The sequence below is a fragment of the Trichosurus vulpecula genome, chromosome 8, assembly GCF_011100635.1.
Source record: "Trichosurus vulpecula isolate mTriVul1 chromosome 8, mTriVul1.pri, whole genome shotgun sequence".
In the NCBI taxonomy this organism is placed as follows: domain Eukaryota; kingdom Metazoa; phylum Chordata; class Mammalia; order Diprotodontia; family Phalangeridae; genus Trichosurus; species Trichosurus vulpecula.
In genome coordinates, this window is record NC_050580.1 from 31,275,709 (window position 1) to 31,293,467 (window position 17,759).

Here is a 17,759-nt window from a genome sequence, read left to right on the forward strand (position 1 = left end):
AGCTTATAAACAACCAGACACTGAAAATGAGGGTGGAAAATAGGCCAGTCACAAGGGGGTGAATGTGCCCTCAGTGAGAAATATAATTAAACTGAGCCAATTGATCAACATGTATTTATAAAGAACCTACATGATAAGACACTGTGCTAAGTGCTAGGAGATAAAGACATCTACACTCAGACCAAGTGGATACCAGGCGAGGGTAAATAGATGCGAGAATCATCTGCATAGAGGGATAATTGAACCCCTGGGAACTGATGAGATCCCAAGTGAGCTACTTTTTAGACAACAAATATTTCCTATTTAGAGGTCTTGGGACAAAGACTTGGATTATATCTATGGTCAGGGGGCTCGTATGAATGATGATAATAATCTAAGAAAGGGGACTGAGGAGGAAGTAGGAAGAAAGGCAAGAGAATGCTGTGACAAAATCCCTAAGAGGCGAGAGTGGTGGGGAGGACCTGGGGGGTCTACAGTGTCCTATGCTATAGAGAGGTCAGTAAGGGTGTGTATTGAGAAAAGGCCATCAGATTTGACAATTAAGCCATCATTGTTAATGTTGGAAAGCAGAGTTTCAGTCGAGTTACTAGGGCAGAAGCCAGATTTCAAGAAGACAATAGGAAGTTGAAGACGGTGGAACTCAACAAGCATTTGTTAAGTGATTACTACGTGCCAGGCACTGTTACACTGGGGATGCCAAGACAGACAAAAACGTGGTCCTGGTCCCTAAATAGTTCACGTTGTAATCCAGGAGAAAACATGCAAATAACTAAGTACATGCAACATCTGTATGATGTGAATGGAAGATCGTGTCATAGGGAAGGCATTAGAATTGAGGGGGATCAGGAAAGACTTTCTGCAGAAGGTGAGATTTGGACTGTGTCTTTATGGAACCCAGCAAAGCCAGAAAGGGGGGATGAGGAAGAGAGCATTCGAGGAATAGGGTAAATCCAGCAAAACGGCGCTGAGTCAGGAGATGTCCTACTCAAGCAACACCAAGTGGGCCAGTGTAGCTCACTTGTAGAGTGCATGGAAGGCAGCGAAGTACGAAGAAGAGTGGAATGTAGGAAGGGGCTGAGTGGTGGGGCTTCCTTCAAATACTGTACTGAGGATTTTATGTCTTGGAGGTAAATAGGGAATGACTGGAATTCAGTGAGGGAGAGGGTGAAATGGTTAGCCCTGTGTTTTAATATAATTGCTTTGGCAGCTGAGTGGGAAATGGGGTGGAGTGAGGAGAGACTTGAGGGAGGGAGGCTCGAGAGGACAATTGCGGCATTCCAGATTTGAGGCCCACACCAGTGTGGTGGGAGAAGCCATAAGACTTGGTGAGAGCTTGGCTATGTGGGCCATGTGGTGAGAGGACAAGGGCAGGGTTGAGGGTGACAGCAGTCACAAGCCTGGCTAACTAGGTGGTGTCCTTGACAGTACTAGGGAAGTTTAGAAGCGGGGTCGGAGGGGTGGGTTCGAGGGAAAGATAATGAGTGTTATTTAAATTATATATGTGTAAAGGTTGTCAGATGTTATGCCTGGAGTCAGAAAGACTGAGTATGTGAAGGGGTCATCACCTGAGAGAGAGGAAGAAGGAGAAATGTGGGAAATTTGAGGAGAGAAGAGAACATTTAGAAGAGCCGCTGTGGGGAATGGGATAGAAAATAAATTTGAGAGAAGGCCCACTTGAAGTTAGACAGCCTAAATTTTCAGTGATCCCAACAGCTTAAATGTGTGACTTTGCCAGGTTCCATTCAGCATCAGCATCATGTGAACAATAAATCACATTTATATAGCAGTTTCCATTTGCAAAACATCTGTACATAATCTCATTTGAACCATCCAACAACCCTCTCAGATGTGAAGTATCTCCATTTTACATAGTAAACACCAAGTGTTCGCAGAGATTACATAACTTGCTCCAAGTCCCACAAGTTGTAAGGGTCCAAGAAAGGTTTAGCCCTCAAGTCTGACTCCATCTCCAGCTCTCTATCCTTTGTGCCACACTGACAAGCTCACTGGGTTGGACATTCTGTTTCCAGTGTTATGCATATAGTATAAAACTGACCTATTTTAAATGTTTGGTTTTTTATCAAATCCATGTTCTATATACTTATTTTAAGAGATTGGCCATTTGTATGGAGATGATAATCACCTCCACTTAAGGTCCTTTGCCTCACCTTACTTATTCTCCCCAGGCATCAAAAGCCGTGTTCTTTATTATCTCTCTCTTCAGGTTTATTGGTTCAAGGATGGAAAACAAATTTCTAAAAAAAATGAACATTGCAAGATGAAGAGAACGGGGGATGGGACATGTTCTCTGCACATTGACTCAACCACCAGTGATGACGATGGAAACTACACGATCATGGCCGCCAACCCACAGGTAGAGACGTTCAAACGCTTCTTCAGCCCCTAAAGCAAAGCTGGGAGTCCCATATAATATAGAGAAAGAAAGGGGAACGTCCAAAACTGCCTAGTTACCCAGAGCTAATTAGAAAAATGAAAATGAAACATCGGGGCTTCAGGAGGACAGTACGTAAGATCCTACGCCATTCCAAAATCAGCTCTCCATTACCCCTCTACTCCTGCCTCCCCAGGCAGTGAGGAGCAAGTTGCTCCACCTTTGTATTTTTGTTTCTCCCATTTGACCCTTACAACAACACCATGAAGTAAATACTACAGAGAAGGCATTACATATGTTTAATATAACACATTACACATCTTATGTATAAACACTTATAATGATACATATATATGTAATTATTATCACTATTTGACAGATGAGGAAACTGAGGCTCAGAGAAGAATAAATGGTTTTTTATCCATGGATACAACTAGTAGGCATCAGAGGCAAGATTCAGACTTAGGTCCCTCTTAATTCCACGTTCCATGCTTTTTCCAACATATCCTGTTACTTTTCTTTCTATTGCTGTTTATTTACTATATTCCCTCTAGGCTAGCTGGGCAAAATCTTAGATGTGCCAGTTCTTTGAGTTAATTGAGAAAAAATTCCATAAGCCAGTGATCACAATAATATATTTGTTTTTACTCTTCAAAGAATAAATGATGAAACTATTTGACCAGAAAACCTGAAATTCTACCAGATTGCATGACAACGATATAAACGATCTTATAGTTATGTAGAAAGGCTACAAAATACTGTTCTCATGTGGTTTCCAGATCTGACCTGTGTATTTCTTCAGGTTGTAATCTGTTTTAAAGAGAGAAGCGATATATAGGCGAGGAAGGCCAAGACCCGAGCCATACGCTATCTAATATCCATAATGTGGGAGGCCAGATAATGCCAATTGCCAATTTTTGAGTTATATTTGTTTCCAGAGATAAAAATGGAGACCATGTTAGGAATAGCTCTTAGTAAGCAAACTGAAGCCTTTACACTTCCCAAGACAATTCATGAAATCGAAACTAGATAGCCCCAAACTTTATAGAAAAAGACCAAGTAGAAGATAGGCCTAATTTTAGTAGGTGTGCTCATTTATTCTCTGTTTCTTAGGGGAGGATCAGCTGTTCTGGCCACTTGATGGTACAGACTCTGCCCCTGCGTGGCCGGCTTACACCAACTCATTCTCACAGGTAAGCAAAATGACCAAGCCATAACTCACATGTACCCCTCTCTATAAAAAAATTATAACTCATCTTTGAAGGGATTCTTCAAAACTTTTGCAGCACTAAGTAATACATACATAGTATATAAAATATGCCCTTTCAGCTGGCTTATCTTCAAAACGAGAGCAAGAGACAACAAAACATTTAATGGCTGATTATAGGACCTCAGACTTAATATTCAGGGTCACTGTTTTGATTATACAAATAGCATGTGCATTATTAGTGCTTGAGAAGAGCAAGAAGTTTACCTCTTTTTATGATGGTGATTCAAGTCAAAAGTCTAGAGTCTGGCTTCCTCCAGAGTCTGTTGGTGCCACAAAGTTACGGCAGAACATTCCACAGCTGCTGACAGAGTGAATGAATATGACTTATCAGAGAAACAAAAATAGTGACTCACATTCGAGATATTTATATACTGCTTTAGCACCCTTGCAACTATACCTTTATGAAAAGTACAGCTGATACTGTTGGTTTGTTATCTCCATTTTAAGTTTGTGAACCATTTTATTTTTTAAAATGATCTGTCATGATTTATAGGCCTAGAAAGTCCAGCTGCCTTGTCCCAGGTAGTAAACAGGACTTCTGCTTTGGCTCTCATTTTGAGATCTGGACTGAATGCTGATTTATTTATTTTGAACAAGTACAACTGTTGTAAGCCAGAGCTATGAGAGAGATGGCATTTAACCCAGAATGACTTCAGAGAAAAGGAGCCAGAGGCTGGTTTATCTAGTGACAGATCTCTTAAGATCATCCTATTGCATCATTGGAGTCACACTTAGCACTTTGTCTGTGATCCTAACCCCATATCAGGTTTTCTCTTATTTGTTTATAATCCAGCATAGTAAAATATTCCCTCTGAGCCTCATAGCAAACCTCTTAAGGTACCTCCATAGATGAAGGACCTGTATTTCATCAGTGGGAGTACTCCTTCCATTAACTTGGACCATAAAGCATTCCTTTGTTCCTTGGTGGCTAAGCTTCTGGGGAGGAGTCTTCAGACTTCCTGGGCTGATCCTACAATAATATGCGTGCATTGCACAGATACATACACACACACACACACTCACACACACACACACACACCATTCAGCACCAGGGCCACGTGTTAACATGTCAATCCTTTGATGGATTGTGGGCTCGTTCTTGTAGGATGCCCTTAGCCAGTGCAAATTTAAACCCAGCCACATGGTCTCATCCTTTGCTTTCTTATTTATGTCTTTCCGTAGGTCCTCTGTAAAGGCTCTCTCCCCCATGGAAGGCTTTCTTCCAGGTCTTTGATGTTTCACAAATATTGGAGCCCATTTAGTTCTTATCTCTCACTCTCACTGCATGACTAGCTCACCTCCTTTTCCAGCTAATCTTCTCTGCCACATTTCTCCCACAAGCTACCACTGGTGGCATGTACTACAGTACAATTATGCCCAATATGTATCTTTCAATTTTTCTTTGGAAAATCTGCGTGTCATAAGCTAGACAACATGCATGCTCCTCTTTGGATCTCTAAGCCACTCAATCTCTTGAGGGCCTGTAAGTTTCATTGCAGGAGCCCTATAGTGTTTTAGGACTTAATGCAATGATCACAACGTCATCTGCAAAGAGGAGTGAGCTATAAGGCAGTTAAAATATGTTAGAATGGGTTAGAAAGTTATTTTTGATGCCTGAGCACTGAAAATAATAATAAATGGTGATGATGATGGCTAAAAAGGAAGAAGAGGATTGATACAAGTCCTCAGAACACATGATAAGTAGGTTAAAAACTTATTGAAATGCTTTTGGAACATACTTCACTTAACCAAGCAATAGAAAAGGCTGGATTTGTCAGTCTGCCAAGTGGTTAACTTCCACCTGGAGACAATGAAATAGCTAAGCTCCAAGACTGAAATAAAAGGACTTTCATGGCTAATGTATATAGAAGCTCAACCAGTATGTTAACTAAGAAGCTTTGAACAAATGTCTTGTTCACGCAGACATTTAAAAATAAAAACCTAGGAGTTTGTGATGGCAATTTGGGATTAGTCATCAGCACCAAAAATTATAGATGGGTTATCTTTAAGGGAACTGAACCTATTGCTAAATGCCAATTATGGAAGAAAAGGGTAGAAACTGTGCAGGTTGGAAAATTGTGGCACATACTGAATATTTAGCAAGGCATAACATCATAGATAGAATTATGCATGAGAAGCTCATTATCTTTCATAAACTCATAAATAGTCTTTATTTTACAAATACAGATATTAAAGTGTCCTTGAAATTCAACAAATACACCATCCTGGAACTGGAGTATTATCATAGACAAAATTTGACCTTCAATCAAATCTACATACTATTGATCCACAAAAATTTAAGAACATTGTTTTTAAGAGGTATTCCTGTAACAAATACTCATAATCTTCAAGCTTCATGGAATGAAAAGCTTTCAAAATAAGATTTAGCAGAAGAAATCAAAACCACGCAGGAAACAAAAAGGTCCCTGTTGTCCCTATCACCCTGTTTGCCGTTGGCACCGTCCTAAAGATGCCCACAGCAAGCCCACAGAGGATGACCCGCCCCCACACCTAATTTAGGAAGGAAAATCAGTCATTTTATCAATCTTTCAATAATCCACACAACATTAAATATAAAAGGGTGGGAGCAGGATAGTGACTTGTCCACAGTCTGTTTTTATCTGAACTCCATCAAAAGGATGTGAAAACAAGATAGTAACAAAAACAAAGCAGGAGTTTATACGTCATTTTAAGGTTTATAAAATATTTGGTCTACATAACTGAAGTTGTCTTGTGTGGCAGGGGGAGAGCCCGGATGCAAGAAGGAGACAAGGAACCTTTACAGGAGCGATTTTTCAGGCCCCATTTCCTGCAGGCTCCTGGTGACATGGTCGCTCATGAGGGACGGCTCTGTAGACTGGACTGTAAGGTAGGCTGTGTGTTCCTGTTCTTTGATCTAACCACTTTTCCTTTCCAGGAAGGGGAGAGGTACCATTTCTGTCTTTCCTTCCAACACTTCTAGGAAATTTGTCTTTTAAAAACTCATACCATGTGAAAATATTCTACTAAACCCCTAGCATTTTATTCTAAGATCTACTTTAGAAAAAATCACATCAGCATGTCAAGTTAAGACATCGAAATTAGTAAATGCCTCTCAGGCATTTTTATCCTGATGAATGAAGAATGTCTTTGACTATAGACAGAATTGAACACTGGATCTCTTAGTCCTCTTGCTGGATTATCAGCCACATCATATTCCCTGGCTGTGGGTATTTCTCCAAGTTCTATCATGGTCCCTCTTCTCTTCTCCCTTGATAGCCTTTCTCTTGGCAACCCCATCAACTCCCACAGGTTTAATTTCTAACACTGTGAAGATTATTATTCCCAACCTACTATTGGGAATCTACAAGCCTGAGGATTCCCAATCCACTTCTTTGGTCTGTCTCTCCCCCAAGCTTCAGTCCTCCATCACCAATTGCCTATTGCATGTTTCATACTAGATGTCCTAGAGACATCTTTAACTCAAGATGTCTAACCCTGATCTCATTCTCTCCCCCTCCAAACCCTCCCCTCTTCAAAGTGTCCTTACTTCTGTCAAAGGTACCACCATCCTTCCAGTTTCTCGGGTTTGTAATCTAGGCCTTATCTTCGTTCCTCACTCTCCCTCCCAGCAAATCTCTAATTTGGAGGATCTTGCTGTTCCTACCTTCACAACATCTCCTGTACCTTACCCCTTCTCTCCACTGGCATAGCTACCAACCTAGTTCAGGCATTCATCAGCTCTCACCTAGATTATTTCAAGAGACTCCTAATTGCTTTCCCTGCCTCAAGTAGCTTATCACTTCAGTCCACATCATGCACTATACACTGCTGTTAGCCATTTTCCTTAAGCCCAGATCTGACCATGTGACTCAGTCAACTCCTATTTCCTATTATGTCTAGAATGAAACAGTCTTTCCTCTGGTTTATCCTTCAAATTCCTACACAACCTGGCCTCATCCTACCTTTCTGGCTCTATTGGATATGAGTCTTTTCTCACAGTCCATTATCCAGCCATGCTGGACTTCTCTCTTCACTCACAACCCTTCCACCCCTTCCTTCCTTACTTCTGCCTCATATCATCCTCTCTTTTCCTTTAAGAAGCAGCTCAGACACCTCCTTTCACATGAAGCCTCGCCTGACCCCCCAGACGCTAGTTCCCTCCTCCCAAACACAGAGTGGAAAGCAACATGGTGTAATAGAGCAGCAGTGCCAAAACCCCCAAAGAGAGCAAAGAAAGGGGAAAATGACACGTGCAAAAATATTGATAGCAGCGTTTTTCATAGTAGCCCCAGACTGGAAACTAAGGTCCCCACCTATTAGAAAGTGGTCCAGTTATGGTACATGAATGTAATGGGATACTAACATGCCATAAGAAATGATGAAAGGTTTGATTTCTGAGAAACCTGGAAAACTTGTCTGATTTAATGCTGACTGAACTGAAGAGAGCCAAGGGAACACTTTGTACAGTAACAACATTGTAATGACAAATGACTTTGAAAGATGTAAGAACTCTGATTTGCACAATGACCGGCCACAATTTTAGGAGACTGATGAAACATACTACTCACCTCCTGACTGAGAGGCTGACTGAGACATACATATTTGAAGGAATTTGTTTTCCTTGACTGTGAATGTTTCTTTTAAGAATTTCTTTTTCTTTTCTTTTTAAATGGAGGAAGTAAGAGGGAGAAAAAAAATAAATGCTTATTAAATTTTAAAATATTTTAAATGAAGTTAAGATTAAACAAAAGTGAACAAGGAAGAATTAATCTAGGATTGGAGGTGTCTGTTGCAATCCCTGCACTGTCACTTTGGCTAAGTTACTTCACTTTTCTAGGCCTGTTTTCTCTTCATAAAATGGGGATGATCTCTAAGATCCCTTTCCTCTCAGAAATTCCATGGTTCTGTGACTAATGAATTAATGAATTAAAGCTTGCCAGGGCGGTGGATAGAACACAGAACTTGGAGTCAGGTAGATGTGGGGTTTACTAGTAATGAGAATAATAAAAGCACCTACATCCTAGGGTTGGTATGAAGATCAAATGAGATATCTGTAAAGCATTGTGTAAATGCTAGCTGTGATGATGATGATGGTGATGATGAAGAAAAACTACTGATTGGACCTGTAATTATCAGTACTCCAAGTTCATGGAATGATGTCTGTGTAATATATGACAAATTTTAAACTGACTCATTTAATCCCATCCACAGTTAGGAGAGAGGACTATGGTTAGTGACAGCTGCCTCTCATTCCTTGTGATAACAAGTCCAGGAATACCCTGAGTAATGTGTTTCCCTGCCCACACTACCCTGTAGCTCAAAGGTTCACCCCCACTGGGTTGTGCTTAGTGAGGCTAAAGAGATGGAGCCACCTTGTCGTCAATCTGTCACTGGCCTCAGCTGTCCCATTGTTCATTAGGTGAGTGGCTTACCACCCCCAGAACTGATGTGGTTGCTCAACGGCCAGCCTGTACTGCCAGACAGCACCCACAAGATGCTGATTAGAGAGACTGGAGTCCACTCTCTGCTCATCGACCCTCTTACCCAGAAGGATGCCGGGACCTACACATGTGTCGCTACCAACAAAACAGGACAGAATTCATTCAGTTTAGAGCTCACGGTAGTAGGTAAGCTTTGTTGCTCAGATGACTAATCTCATTTCCAAGATATTCACCAGGGCTAATCTTTAGATCCCATTGACCTCTGCCCCGTGAGGCCCAAGTTCAGCCACTCCTTAACTCTACACCAACCCAGTGGTGAAGGCTGTATTCACCACTTATGTCTCTGGAAGAGAGCTAAAAGCCTAGTGTCTAGTGCCTTGCATAGAGTCAGTATTAAACAAGTAGATGTTGAATGGATGAAATGAAACCTGACACCCCTTTTTTGAGATGGGTGGGCAGGTGCTTTCATGTACCCTGCTTCAGCCAAGTGAGTCACACTGAAGTCAGCATGAGTGTTGGATCGATAGCACAGCCAGAATGAGCACTCACCCTTCCTTCTGCCCAGGCCCAGGTAGTTTCCTACTTTCTCCAGGACAGCAGTTCTCAAATTTTTTGGTCTCAGGAACCCTTTATGCTCTGAAAAACTATCAAGATAGCAAAGAGCTTTTGTTTATGTGGATTCTATCAATATTTACTGTATTAGAAATTAGAATGAGCACATTTTAAAAATATCAATTCAAAAACAATTACAAAACCTTGATATGTTAATATAAATATCTTTTTATTAAGAGTAACAGTATTTTCCAAAACAAAAAATTTAGTGAGAAGTGGCATTGTTTTACATAATTTTTCAAATCTCTGTAAAGTCTGGCTTAAGAGAAGACTGCTGAATTCTCATATCTGCAGATAATGTCTTAGTATCATCATGAAACTTTGCTGACCCCTGAAAAGGTCTGGAAAACCCCTAGAGGTCCATGGAACACACCTTGAGAACCACTGCCCTAGGGAATGCCATCATAGGGAGAAGAAAACAATTTGGGGGTTCGAGCTCATCTCTTCTTTTTCTATTTGGTGTCCTAGAAATTAGCAGCTGGAAGGGAGGAACCCAGATACTTAAAGGTTGCTTTGACCAACATGCCCTCCCCATGTGTGCCTTGTGCTTCTTGGCTGAAATGTCAGCTGCCTGACCAGGGAATTGGTCTACCTTACCAAGAGCATTCATTCAGGAAACAATTTTATGCTTTAAAAAATAAGAAACTCCCTCAGGAAATAAGTTCAAGTGAAAAGTGACAGCTTTGCTTTTCATAAATATGGTTTCTCAAAATTTAGTGTTGAGCAATAAAAGAAATGGGCGGCTTGGTGGCACCATAGTGCACATAGCGCTGGGCCTGGCATCAGGAAGACTCATCTACCTGAGTTCAAATCTAGCCTTGTAGACACTTACTAGGTGTGTGACCCTGTTTGCCTCAGTTTCCCTATCTGTAAAATGAGCTGGAGAAGGGAGTGGCAAAACACTCCCTGTATCTTTACCAAGAAAACCCCAAAATGGGGTCATAAACAGACATGAAGAAGCTCGGTGAGAGAAGGACCAGAGGCCTCATAGCATCCTAGTATAATTCCTTTGTTGTGGCAGAGGGAATCAATAAATACCTGTTGAGTGAATGTATAATTCCTTGGTGTTGCTTCTTTTTTTTTCCTCACAGAAGGTACAGTTAATTGAATAAGAGTGAGAATTCCCTCTATTCTTTATTTTTTAAAACTATTTTAATGTGTATCAAGGCAAGAATTCCTTATTATAGATGTATAAAGTGCCAGAGGAGTGGCCGGGGTGGGGTGTACAGAGGAATACGCATCCATCCAATGACTCTTAAGACAAAGACATTATAGTACTCATTTATCACAAAATAAATCTACTTTTCTTATTTAGCCAAAGAAGTGAAGAAAGCACCTGTGTTCCTAGAGAAACTACAAAATAGTGGTGTGCCTGAAGGCCATCCTGTTCGACTAGAGTGTCGTGTGGTGGGCATGCCGCCCCCTGTGTTCTACTGGAAGAAAGACAATGAGACCATCCCTTTTACCAGAGAAAGAATCAGGTATAGCACAAGGACATATTTTTTAATGACCTCTGAGACTGAGGAGACTGGTTTTGCGTACAGAGTGAACACATTTTGACTGTTTTCTCTAAATGATTCTCTAACACAAATCCCATTCATTTTGTCACCTTTGACAGTATCCTTACTGCTACTACTTAGAATGTCATTGTGCTGCTTGAGAACCTTAGAGGCTAGGTGGGATACATGGGCTAGAATTGTGTAGACTGTATGGTCTGTTAAATGCCCGATTAAGAGTTTGTAAATGTAGTACTTGTGATCCCCCCTTTTCACTGCTTGAGTTGTTTGACACTGACTGATAGGATGTCCAGAGGACATTAGGACTTTGAATGTTAGGGACGTAGGACTGAAAGTGACCTTAGCAATCATTTGGTCCAATTCCTCATTTGAACAGAGAAGAAAACTTAGACCCAGAGGTACAAAGCAACAGCTTCAGTTCAGAAACTACTTGATTTCACCTCTCACGTGATTCATTTTCCACCAATGTCCAGACAGACATAGACAATAGCTTGTGAATTTTCAGGATGTAGCTAGCACATGTTCAGTCAGGAAAGTATGGACACCTGTTTACATATATGTGTGTGTATGCATATGTATATAGTTAAGATCTCTGCCACACCAACATCCAAGAGGGGTGGAGGCAGCTTTGTGAAACTTTCATATTCTAATGATATAACTTGTAAATATAATAGAAACAATATTTCAATGACATTTGAAGGCACATTTATTAAAGATTTTGAAACACTTAATTTCAACATAACCACACTCCTTTTGAGAGAGTACACAGTCCTGCCACATAAATCTTTGGAATATGAAGTACATTGCTGCTTCCTAGCTTTAAACAGATGGTTTGGGCAAACATCTTCAACATATAACTATTTTTAAAAATTCCCTGGTACCTGATAAGGTGAAAAAAATAACCAATTGACCCGTGTCTACCAACATGCTTCTCTGGGCAAATGTAATTGGGGAAGTGTTGCTGTCAGAGTACCATGCGCCACTTGTGGAAAGATGATGGTGGAAAGACTGGAATATCCTTTTCACAGACTTCTTGGGGCATCTGTGCAGCTGCTGGCACCTCCACTGCTATAGGCTCCAAGTCTCTAAGCTTCTTCACTGCTCAACTGCTTTCTATAAGAAATTTAATTTCTCTGAGAGGCATCTTTTTGGTAAAGAGTGCTGAATCTTCTCAGAGCCATAGCATACAATATACTTTCTTCATTTGTACAGAACCCAAAATAAGAATTCATTTTGCACAAGGGGACAGTGTAATTGTCCTAAACATGAACAAACTTGCTTTTAAATGTCATTTGTTAATTGTTTGTATCATGCCCACAATCCTAAATGATTAAATCTTAGGTAGTGCAGACTTGATATGTGAACCAATGCCAGCCACCTTCGTACATAGCCTATACTTAGAAGTATCTTATGAAAACCTTTCTTTGCAATAAATAATCAATAAAATCCTCAGGAACTTTGTTAGACACTGAACAGAATGAAATGCAGAATTTTTTAAATTTTTTTTAAACCTATTTTGTCCACACTAAGCCTTTCTACTCATTGGAAATGCCCTGATTCTAGTGGCTTGTCTGCACCTCTTGCTAATGATTTGCATGTAATAGGCACTAGGTGAATTATTTTGTTGAATAAATGAATACATATATACATGCATATGTGCTTCCTAGTCTCAACAACCTTATTTCTTGACTCTTCCAGCCCTTAGCCACAAGGCACAGGAGAGCAAGAAAAGCAGAAGGCTTCTTCTCCAGGGTCCAAAACCCATGTGGGAATGCACAGACTGTAGGCCCTGAGAGTTTACCAAAAAGTATTTTCTTCAGAATGGCAGGATTTGACCCTTAGAACCAAACAGCTTTTAAGATATTTTCAGATTTCACCATCTTAGAATTGCATAAAATAAAAACAAAATTGCTTTTATTAGCAAAACTAAAGAGAACTGGAAAAGACCTGATTTGTGCTACCGGAAACATGGTAAACTAGGTTAGAGAAAGCATGCATAAACTCGTCTGTCTTTGCCCTTCTTAATCTTTCCAGCTCTAAAACTAAAATGTGGTTTTGTTGGAGAAGACTGTGTGACCCAAATCACCGCTTATCGGACAGGTTAGACTTCCTTTGACCTTCCCCCTCCCCACTCTGTCGGAAGTCCTTCCTGCCAGGGGATCCCAGGGGAAGGACAGTGCTTTGCATGACTGGTAAGAAAGACAGGACCAGCCGTTATTAAAGGAGCTGTGTGTAGTCAGCTTTTCTATACATACCATGCCATGAGAAAATGTCCCTTATCTTCTCATAATAGAAAGTATATCCTTAAAAAATATTGTATAATTTCTCTATTTTAGAATTGTAGTGATAGAATTCTGGAAGGTCTCTTCTTCCCTGCAAGTGGCACCTGAGTGAAGTGAGTTTGAAGCCAGTGGGTAGAGCTGGTCACCTGAGCTAGGAAAATCTTGATCTGTCTGTCATCTCTGTCCTGCACATGAGCTAAGAGCTGGATGTCCCCTTCAGTCAGGAAACAGCTTTGGTGGGCAGACCCAGCCAAGGAAAATGAATGAGCTTTGGCACAGAGACAAGGAGTGTGCTTCAGGCCCTTAGGAAGAGCTGGCAGGATGCAGACAAATTCCAAGAGAAGAAATAAGGTATCCATCAATGGGGTTTTGGCAAGCTAGGGGCAACGGCTGAAGAAGCCAGTCCTCACCAAAGGAGAGAAGCAGGCTCAACCACCAGCTGGTGAATGGGCTTTCAAGAAAACCAAATAGCTTGGAGAAAAAGAGGCAAGGAAGGGGCAAAGATAGGAATTTTAGGGCCCAGTCCTAGAGTCGCCTAGGGGGAAGCTCTGTGGGAGCCAGATACCAAAGTGCCTTCCTCATGGGGAGAGGCTGGGGAGGGTAACAGAGAGGTAGCAGAACAGAAGCCCCAAGGGCCTTTGGAGGCAGAGGAGACCTGCTGGCTACCCACCCACATGTGGAGGGAAACTGAGCCTGCTACCTTCCTTGGAATGGTGCCAGCACAAATACACGTGCACCTGGCAGCTAAAAGTCTAAGCTGCCTAGTTGAATATCCACCCTTTCTCCCTGAACAGGGGCCAAGGATGCCCCATCAGCCAAGCCATGCTATGGCTAGGCGTCAATTATAAATAAGTTTGTTAAAAAATCTTTGTCCTCCAAGTGAGTCTGTTTCTGCGCTTCTGTCTTCGTGTTCTTTTCCCAGATTTCCTAGTAGACATTCTTTTAGAAAAAGTTTAACCTCATCTCAATCCAGTAAGCATTTACTAAGCACCTACTGTGTGCCCGACTATGCTAGGTACTTAGGCTACAAAGACAGAAATGAAATTGTCTTTGAACTCAAGGAGCATAAGTGGAAAAGGGATATTCAACACTATCTCAGATATAGGATAAAATTCACAGTGAGCAGGTGCCATTCATTCTGCAAGCATTTAATAAGTACCTACTGTATACAAAGAGCTGTGACTGCAAGGACAAAAAGTGGCTGCCTCAGCCCAGGATGTTAGGGGAAGCTAATGGAGCTGAAGCAAATGTAAACTAGGAGATCTAAGATGGAAAGGCTGGGAAACAGAGGTGGCTGTTGATCCCCCTTTAAGGGTGCCATTGATGTTTACCTAAACCTGATTTTTAAAATATTTTTGATGGTAGGAAGAAGGGGGAAAACATATGATTGTATCAGGATGGGGGAATTCCCAGTATGAAAACTTCTACCTGCAAAGGTTTGTAATTTAATACTTATAGAGTTGCCTTGGCATTGAGAAGTTTAACGACTTGGCCATGGTCACACATCTAGTATAGATCAGTGGCTGGACTTGGACTTGGGTCTTCTGACTCCAAGACCTATTACAAGACTCCATCTATTACACTGTGCTGCCCTCATCCGGATTTCATCAAAATCATGGAGACTGAGGGGTGGAGCCAAGATGGCGGCTAGAAAGCAGGGACTAGCATGATTTCCCACCCAGGTCCCTCCAAACACCTATAAAAAATGGCTCTGAACAAATTCTAGAATGGAAGAACCCACGAAATAGCAGAGGGAAGCGGGGCTCCAGCCCAGGACAGCCTGGATAGTCACTGGGTAAGGTCTATCCCACTGAGCTGGGAGCAGAGTGGAGAAGAGCCCAGTGTGGGATGCCCCCAGATCAACCAGACCGGGAGCAAGGTGGAACAGGCCCTAGCGCCCTGAATCAGTGAGCTGTGAAAGTTACCAGACTTCTCAACCCACAAACACCAAAGACAACAGAGAAGGTTAGTGGGAAAAGCTGCTGGGACAGAGTGAAAGGAGTTCGTGGTTTGGCCACCGCCCCGGGGGCAGGGGAGGTGGTGCAGCTACAGAACTACAGCTGCAGTTGCTTCCGGCCCCAGGCCCACCTGGTGGGAGGAATTAAGTGGTGGATCTGAATGGGAGTGCAGAGCCAGCTTAGATCTGAGTCCAGTCCAGGTTGGCAGTTGTTGGGGGAGGAGTAGCGCTGGTGTGGTAGAGCTTGCTGTGTAGCTCTGAAAACAACAGTGCAGCCCCTCAAGCTTGGGACAAAGTACTCTATACTCCACAAGCAGTCATACCCCGACGAAAAACTCAAGGGTCAAGTAAGTTGGCTGGGAACATGGCCAGGCAGTGAAAACGGACTCAGATTCAGACTAAGACTTTAGAATCTTTCTTTGGTGACAAAGAAGACCAAAACATACAGCCAGAAGAAGTCAACAAAGTCAAAGAGCCTACATCAAAGGCCTCCAAGAAAAACATGAACTGGTCTCAGGCCATGGAAGAGCTCAAAAAGGATTTGGAAAAGCAAGTTAGAGAAGTAGAGGAAAAATTGGGAAGAGAAAGGAGAAAGATGCAAGAAAACCATGAAAAACAAGTCAATGACTTGCTTAAGGAGACCCAAAAAAATACTGAAGAAAATAACATCTTAAAAAATAGACTAACTCAAATGGCAAAAGAGCTCCAAAAAGCCAATGAGTAGAAGAATGCCTTGAAAGGCAGAATTAGCCAAATGGAAAAGGAGGTCCAAAAGACCACTGAAGAAAATACTACCTTAAAAATTAGATTGGAGCAAGTGGAACCTAGTGACTTGATAAGAAATCAAGATAATATAAAACAGAACCAAAGGAATGAAAAAATGGAAGACAATGTGAAATATCTCATTGGAAAAACCACTGACCTGGAAAATAGATCCAGGAGAGATAATTTAAAAATTACTGGACTACCTGAAAGCCATGATCCAAAAAAGAGCCTAGATATCATCTTTCAAGAAATTATCAAGGAGAACTGCCCTGATATTCTAGAGCCAGAGGGTAAAATACAAATTGAAAGAATCCACTGATCACCTCCTCAAAAAGATCCCAAAAAGAAAACTCCTAGGAATATTGTTGCCAAATTCCAGAGCTCCCAGATCAAGGAGAAAATACTGCAAGCAGCCAGAAAGAAATAATTTGAGTATTGTGGAAACATAATCAAGATAACACAGGATGTAGCAGCTTCTACATTAAGGGACTGAAGGGCTTGGAATATGATATGCCAGAGGTCAATGGAGCTAGGATTAAAACCCAAGAATCATCTACCCAGCAAAACTGAGTATCATGCTCCAAGGTAAAATATGGATTTTCAATAAAATAGAGGACTTTCAAGCTTTCTCAGTGAAAAGACCAGAGCTGAATAGAAAATTTGACTTTCAAACCCAAGAATCAGGAGAAGCATGAAAAGGTAATCAAAAAAAGAACAAGAAAAAGAAATTGCAAGGGACTTACTAAAGTTAAACTGTTTTGTTTACATTCCTACATGGAAAGATGATGTGTATAATACATGAGACCTCAGTATTAGGGTAGCTGAAGGGAATATACATATGTAGAGAGACAAAGGGCACAGGGTGAGTTGAATATGAAGGGATGATATCTAAAAAAATAAAATCAATTTAAGGGATAAGAGAGGAATATATTGAGAGAGGGAGAAAGGGAGAGATAGAATTGGGTAAATTATCTCACATAAAAGTGGCAAGAAAAAGCAGTTCTGTAGGAAGAGAAGAGAAGGCAGGTGAGGGGGAATGAGTGAATCTTGCTCTCATCGGATTTGACCTGAGGAGGGAATACCATACATACTCAATTGGGTATCTTACCCCACAGGAAGGGAGGAAGGAGATAAAAAAGGGGGGATGATAGAAGGGAGGGCAGATGGGGTGGAGGTAATCAAAAACAAACACTTTGGAAAAGGGACAGGGTCAAGGGAAAAAATTGAATAAAGGGGGATAGGATAGGAAGGATCAAAATATAGTTAGCCTTTCACAACATGAGTATTGTGTAAGGGTTTTACATAATGATACACTTGTGGCCAATGTTGAATTGCTTGCCTTCTTAGGGAGGGTGGGTTGGGAGGGAAGAGGAGAGAGAATTTGGAACTCAAAGTTTTAAAAACATGTTAAAAAAAAAAAGCTTTTGCATGCAACCAGGAAATAAGATACACAGACACAAAGAAATCTATCTTGCCCTACAAGAAAGTAAGGGAAAAGGGGATGGCGGGGGGAGTGAGGTGACAGAAGGGAGGGCTGACTG

At 41.4% G+C, this 17,759-nt stretch overlaps 1 protein-coding gene across 2 annotated transcripts in view; it reads left to right on the forward strand.

Annotated features, from left to right (window-relative positions):
* MYPN (myopalladin) overlaps positions 1 to 17,759 on the forward strand; it is a 137,361-nt gene that overhangs the window by 108,533 nt on the left and 11,069 nt on the right. For both annotated transcript variants that reach the window (XM_036736136.1, XM_036736137.1), the window contains exons 15-19: positions 2,225 to 2,374; positions 3,506 to 3,585; positions 6,405 to 6,531; positions 9,064 to 9,271; positions 11,013 to 11,178. In XM_036736136.1, coding sequence (XP_036592031.1) covers positions 2,225 to 2,374; positions 3,506 to 3,585; positions 6,405 to 6,531; positions 9,064 to 9,271; positions 11,013 to 11,178 — 731 coding nt within the window. The remainder of the gene's footprint in view (positions 1 to 2,224; positions 2,375 to 3,505; positions 3,586 to 6,404; positions 6,532 to 9,063; positions 9,272 to 11,012; positions 11,179 to 17,759) is intronic.